The sequence below is a fragment of the Nelusetta ayraudi genome, unplaced genomic scaffold, assembly GCF_046127955.1.
Source record: "Nelusetta ayraudi isolate G7.1 ecotype Tasmania unplaced genomic scaffold, CSIRO-AGI_Nayr_v1 ptg000135l, whole genome shotgun sequence".
NCBI classification, from domain to species: domain Eukaryota; kingdom Metazoa; phylum Chordata; class Actinopteri; order Tetraodontiformes; family Monacanthidae; genus Nelusetta; species Nelusetta ayraudi.
In genome coordinates this window covers 17,197,432-17,203,769 of record NW_027466185.1, presented here as the reverse complement: position 1 = coordinate 17,203,769, position 6,338 = coordinate 17,197,432, and the positions used below count along the sequence as shown (strand labels likewise).

Sequence of the window (6,338 nt, the reverse complement as noted above, 5' to 3'; positions counted from 1 at the left end):
ACACACACACACGCACGCACACACACACACACACACACACACACACACACACACACACGCACACACACACACACACACACACACACACACACACACACGCACACACACGCACACACACGCACGCACCCGTGCGTGCATGAAGCTCTTCAGTCCCCAAAAGGGAGAGCGGGTGAGGTGAGGGGGGGAGGAGTGAAGGTGAGGACAGATCACTTTGGGATAAAAGTTGCACCAGCAGACATTAAATCCTCCAAGCCAGAGCGAGCTGGAGCCTGACCTAACAGAGCCTCCCGCTGTGCTGGAGAGCAGACTAGGAAGGAGAGCGTGCACGAGGGACTTCCTGACAGGCGCACCTGCTAGATGAAGATCAGGGCAGAAGTCCGCGCTGTGCTAATTTCTCACTGAAGACAACACTGAAGAACCTCAGCTGCAAAATGACAGTAAGTTTATTCTCTGTGACTATGTTAGCGGGAGAGATCTCTGAGGTGATGAGCTAAATTTTGAACCAGCTTTGCATTGAGAAGCTAAAAAAATCATTTAAAAAAATGAAATACAGTTTTCATATAAAAACATGCTTGAGACTGTTAGTGGAGGATTTTACTTTGGTTTTAATCAGAAAAACTGGCAAAGATTTCTTGAAATGCAATCTTGAATGCTTTTGTTGATTTGAGTTTTATTATTATTTATTATAGCAATGTTTAACTGGACTGAGGGTCTCAAAACCTTTAAAAGGAATGAATGTGATTCATACAACAAATACTTAAATACTTAATTAAGCAAACCTCAATATATGTAATTCATCATGCGTTGCATTTTCATTAGATATTATTCTCATTTTAATTACAACTTGCAATAATAATAATAATAATAATAATAATAATAATAATAATAACAATAACAATAATAATAACAATAACAACAATAATAATAATAATAATAATAATAATAATAATAATAATAATAATTCTAGAAAGCACAGTTGAAATCAAAAAATTGTAACAAAAAATAGCAAATGAAACTTTTTTTTAAGTAAAAAGGTTGATTTCTGCGAGGTTGTAGGGATAGTGTGTATGAAATACAATCTATCAAAGCAGCTCGATCTTGCGGTGACTTCATAAAAGGTAAATGTTGGATGGGCGCCACAAATACACACAGCATCCTATCAGTCATCACACTGATGTTTGTGTGTAGAGGGAATCAAAGATCTATTTCAATGTAGGGAACTCTAGCCAGCCATTTATCTCTGACACACACGCTCACACGCACGCACACACACAGACACTCGCACACACACTTGTACCTTACGTAACGTCCAGCTCGCAGTCCCAGCTGTTGGACTCATTTGTGTGTTTGCTGGGATCGGTGTCAACCCCTCTTACACTCGTCTTAACCAGACCAGCTCAGAATGTGTCAGCTATGCTGCTCACTGAAGAACCGCAGATTCTCCAGACTCCAAGCCTGTTCCATCAGTGGCACTGGGGCAGGGACCTGGTAATTAAAGCTAGAATTTTGGACATTTTTAATTTATCCATCAAAAAAGAGAGGTCGGAGTGAACCAAATCCTTTAAACAATACATCGTTGGGTGCGGTTGAGCACAAAACATCTGGCTTTTGAGGTATAAACACTGTGTGATTGACATTAGAAAATGACAGGAACCTGCCACTACTTCTCCATACTGAGCACAATCAAATACATTACACTTCCAATAAAGCTTCGAATTAACCAATTTATGTCACAGTTAAGGTGTGTTTAAATGCGTGAATCAAATTTGAATTTAAATAAATGGTTCTTTCCCCCCAAATAGCCATGTCACTTTTAAAGATTTTGAGACCCTCAGTCCAGTTAGATGTGGCTATAATAAATAATAATAAAACTCAAATCAACAAAAGCCTTCAAGATTGCATTTCAAGAAATCTTTGCCAGTTTTCCTGATTAAAACCAAAGTGAAGCCATGTCACATGACTGAAATGACACAGCTTTTATAGTCTATAACTTGCCAAAAACACCAACTGTCAAATGCAAAAACATATCATAAACAAAATTACATATTTTAAAAAAGGTTGTTTTTTGTCTAGTGAGACTTTGTGAAGAAATTTAAGATTGCTGATGATACTGTTAAATGTATTTACTTATATTATTCCATTTTCTGTTTTTTTGTTTTTTTGTTTTGGCAAAGAGTATTCTTTCTCAAAGGTTACATTTTTGCAAAGGTTCCAGAAACAAGGTGTCCCTATTGCAAAGCCACCGTGTCAAATGGGCAAAAGGTCACTAAGCAGGCTGTGTGACAAAGTTTACTTTGAAATAAAATACGATCACTCTGAGCTGTGGAACGATGAGGTCTATGAAGTCACCTCACTGTGGACTGCATGCATCTACTGGGTTGACCTTCCTTCCTTACAAGTTTGTTGAATAGCATCCATAAAACATTAAGAAAATATATTACTGAGAGCAGCCATCTGTGTGGGAAGATTTGTTCCAGAGTAGATGGATGTTCCCTGAAAACTATGAATTTTATTTTATTGCTCGGTCTGAAGGTCAGGAAATGTTTGGGAGGGAGAGGCGAGTAAATGATTGTAAAGAGGATGATAACCCAACAAAACGCCCCAGAATCAGAAACCTTACACTGAACCAACACCATCGAAATGACCAAAATATTACTCGCTCACACTTTAAGGTTTTTGGTATGAACGAAGCTTTGTCAGGAATTGACAGTTTCACATTCTTGCCACTGAGCTGTTTTCTAATGAGCTGTAATGAGCTGCCCCAAGCATGTCTGAACAGTGACACCTAATCCCTCCCCGGGCCAGCTGTGGTGGAAACATGGTTTCCCCAGACAAAACAAAGATACCAGTGAGTGTGTGTGTGTGTGTGTGTGTGTGTGTGAGAGAGAGAGAGAGAGAGAGAGAGAGAGAGAGCGCAAGAGACTTAAAGGATTTCATGAGGCTATTAACAGACATGTTTATACCCGAAGATCAGTGTCGCCAGCATTGCCATGATGGCCATCATTACAGCAGCAGTTGTTACATTCCAAATAGCAGCAAGAAATGACACCCCGAAAATAACAGCTTTATCCTTTTCCGGGGTTTTGTTTAATCGTTGTGGGTGTAGCTAAAACATTCTTACTAATACATTGTGGTCAGTAGGTTTGATGATGGCACACGTACATCGTTAATATCATGTCTCTCATTCTTGTTTTTCATTCTATGAGGTTTAACAGCTGCATCATCATGTTTGGAAATTTCCCCACTGCAGGACTAATAAAGGATTCCCTTATCTTCTGGTACCTCCCTGAAAAATTCCCTTTTCTTGCCCCAGCTTCAGTACTCTGCAATGTCTAATTACAATTACGTTCACACAAATAGTCAGACAAAAACTTTGAAATCTAATACTAAACATTTACATTACATTTCCAAGTTGTCCGGGCCGCACGTCTTACTCTGCCACACAGGGAATTCACATAAAGATAACAGAAAGTGGTAATGTACCAGCTCAACCGTCCAGTGGTGGAGTGGCTGAGTCAGACCAAGCACTGTAAAAATTGTACCCAAGGCCTTCCTGCTTGGCACTCAGCTTTGGGGGTTGGACTTGATGGTGTTGGATCACCCAATGATTGCACTGATGCTGAAGACCACCATCAGGATCACCAGGGTTGAGGATTTCACAACCACAAGAACCAAAAGCGGTTGGTTAGGTCTCCACACTTTCGGTGCCCAAGCAACGGCTTCATCCCTGAATGAGTGGCCACTTCAGAGGAAGACACTAAACATAACTGAGACCATTGTGTTAAATAGAGTACTCTGAGAGGCAGAACCTTTCGCGATGAGGCCCATCTTTTGTGGAATCAGTTACTGATGCAAGTCTATGGGGCAAACACCCCACTGCACGTCTACCCATCTTAGAGAGAGGGATTCTTCCTCTGCGGCTCTCTCTGAGGTTTCTTCTTTTTCCCTGTAGCGAATGTAAAGCCCTTTGAGGCAAATGGCAGTGTTGTGACAGCAAGAAAGTTGTAGGTTCAATCCCCTGGGCTTTGGGCCTTTTTGTGTGGAGTTTGCATGTTCCCAATGTCCCGTGTGGGTTCTCTCTGGGTTCTCTGGCTTCCTCCCACAATTCATAAACAACCACATGCGACACACTGCAATTGCAAATTGTCTGTAGGTCTGCTTGAGTGCAAATGGTTGTTTGTCTTTCGATGTGGCCCTGTGATGAACTGGCGACTTTTGTCCAGGGTGTACCCTGCCCTCACACGAATGATGGACAAAGCGGGTATAGCAAATAAAGGAATGAATGAATGAATGATTGAATGATTAACTGATTGCAAGACAGGGAAATTGCATCAACAGTGTATTATGTACTGGTGCAGAAGGCAGAACTGACTCAGGGTGGAATTAGTCTGTTTGTTATTATGACTGCGTCATGAGTTTAATGCCAAAAATAGTGTCCTGCAGCAATAATCTCATGGATCAGATTTGCTCTGACTTCACAATGTCCAACACAACCTTACTTAATGTCATCATTATGTTTTCCCCAGGCTGCCACAAAGCTCCTGGATGAGATGTGCCATCTGACGGCTCAGTCTCTGGCAACAATGGACACGTCAGAGCACTTCAAGGTCCTAAAGCTTATGGGTGAAGGCTCGTACGGCAAAGTCATGCTGGCTGTACACAGGAAGAGAGGTGAACGGACTAACAAGTACGTTTGTTTTAAAAAAAAAACCTTTGGGAAAAAAGCTATATTAATATCGATACCTTGTACTCTGCAGGCACTCCAATGGCTTTGAAGTTTTTCCCGCGTGAGTCCACCTCTCTTTTCACTTTCTTGAGGGAGTACAACCTTGCTGTGTCATTCTGCACCCACCCGTCCCTGACAAGAGCCCTGGGAATTGCATACCGCACCCCGTCACATTATGTCTTTGCTCAGCAAGCAGGTCTTTACGGTGACCTTTTCGATGTGATCTTACCTGAGGTACACAACTATCAAGCCAAGTAATCTTAAAACAGATCCTTGGGTAAAGAAATTCTTTCAACTTGTGTTGTCTTTTTTCCACCTTTCTCAGGTCGGTATGGAGGAGGATTGTTGTCAGCGGGTGGTATCCCAGCTATGTGGTGCTCTGACCCACCTGCACTCTCTTGGTTTTGTCCACAGAGATGTCAAACCAGAGAATGTCTTTCTGTGCGACTCTGCCTGTCGATGGGTCAAACTTGGAGACTTTGGCATGGTCAGTGTGGGACACTTTGAGACTATTTCTATTACTTACAATGACAAACCATAGTCCTTGGATATATTTACCTTACTTTTACGTATTTCTTTGTTGTGTACAAATAATAAAATAGTCATATTCTACACCAGGTGAAGGCTAAAGGCACGAGAGTACCAGAAGTCTGGTACAGCTCTCCTTACTGCACGCCAGAGGCCGAGATCGCTCGGGGAAATCAGGACAGCTGGAGCGGCATCACGAATAGCGTTACAGAGGAAGAAGGGAAGAAAACCAAGCCAAAGGTTTGGGTGACTGTGGAGCCCACTGCAGACAGCTGGGCACTGGGTATCTTGACCTATGCCATGCTCACAGGGAGTCACCCATGGACTGAAACAGCCAGTGACTGCCACTCATACCTGAAATATCAGGAGTGGTTTGACAGGTCCAAAGGGCCCAAAGATGAACTTGATGTATGGGAAGAGCCGCAGAGTGAAAGCAAACACGGTGACAATGATTTAATCGAGGCGGAGTTCGGGAAGAAAGACTCATGTCCTGCGGCGCCACAGTTCGCGTCCTTCACCCCTCTCGCGTGTTCCTTCTTTCAGCTGCTCCTCGATCCGAGGCCTCAGCATCGTGGAAGGCCTGAGGATGCCTTGGGTTACCTTGGAGGGGACTGGGTGCTGGAGAAGGAGCGGTTGCGACTGGACAAGGAGAGGAAGAAGAGCAGCGGGAAAGGAGCTATAAGGAACGTGAAAGAGATGGAGGGTCGGGGAGAGCGGTGATGAGATTGCCTCGTATTTGTTCGCATGAAGTTGTTTCTAGTTTTATTTGCAATTATTTGCCAGCCATCATTACAAACATATAGAACCAAGAGGTCAAATGCAGTATATGTGGACTTGTCTGCACAAGTCGGGCACATTGTTTATTTCAGCGTTCTTTTACCTCCACTGCAATTCTTCCCTGTCCTTCCCTCTGCTTGTTCCACCCACTGCCTGAGTAAACGATCTCGCTACGCTGTCCTTCCAGTCAAGCTCCTCTGTATCTGGTTCAAGTGCCATGTTCTGCTCTTGGCAGCATAGAAGTAATTACACCACTTTGCTGTTACTGCAACATTTAATCAAAACCACTTTGGAGGTTGTTTGGAGA

General features: G+C 42.8%; 1 protein-coding gene across 1 annotated transcript; it reads left to right on the top strand.

Annotated features, from left to right (window-relative positions):
- Positions 1-238: 238 nt before the first annotated feature.
- On the top strand, positions 239-6,050 carry LOC142877295 (serine/threonine-protein kinase SBK2). The gene is made up of 5 exons (XM_076011774.1): positions 239-437; positions 4,527-4,671; positions 4,758-4,960; positions 5,052-5,213; positions 5,345-6,050. Exons 1-5 carry the CDS (start codon positions 432-434, stop codon positions 5,972-5,974), a joined length of 1,146 nt encoding a protein of 381 aa, XP_075867889.1. The 5' UTR covers positions 239-431; the 3' UTR covers positions 5,975-6,050.
- Positions 6,051-6,338: the final 288 nt, after the last annotated feature.

Coding starts and splice junctions, on each gene's coding strand:
- LOC142877295 (XM_076011774.1), top strand. Junction 4,961..5,051: donor TCGATGTGATCTTACCTGAG/GTACACAACTAT, acceptor CACCTTTCTCAG/GTCGGTATGGAGGAGGATTG. Junction 5,214..5,344: donor AACTTGGAGACTTTGGCATG/GTCAGTGTGGGA, acceptor ATTCTACACCAG/GTGAAGGCTAAAGGCACGAG.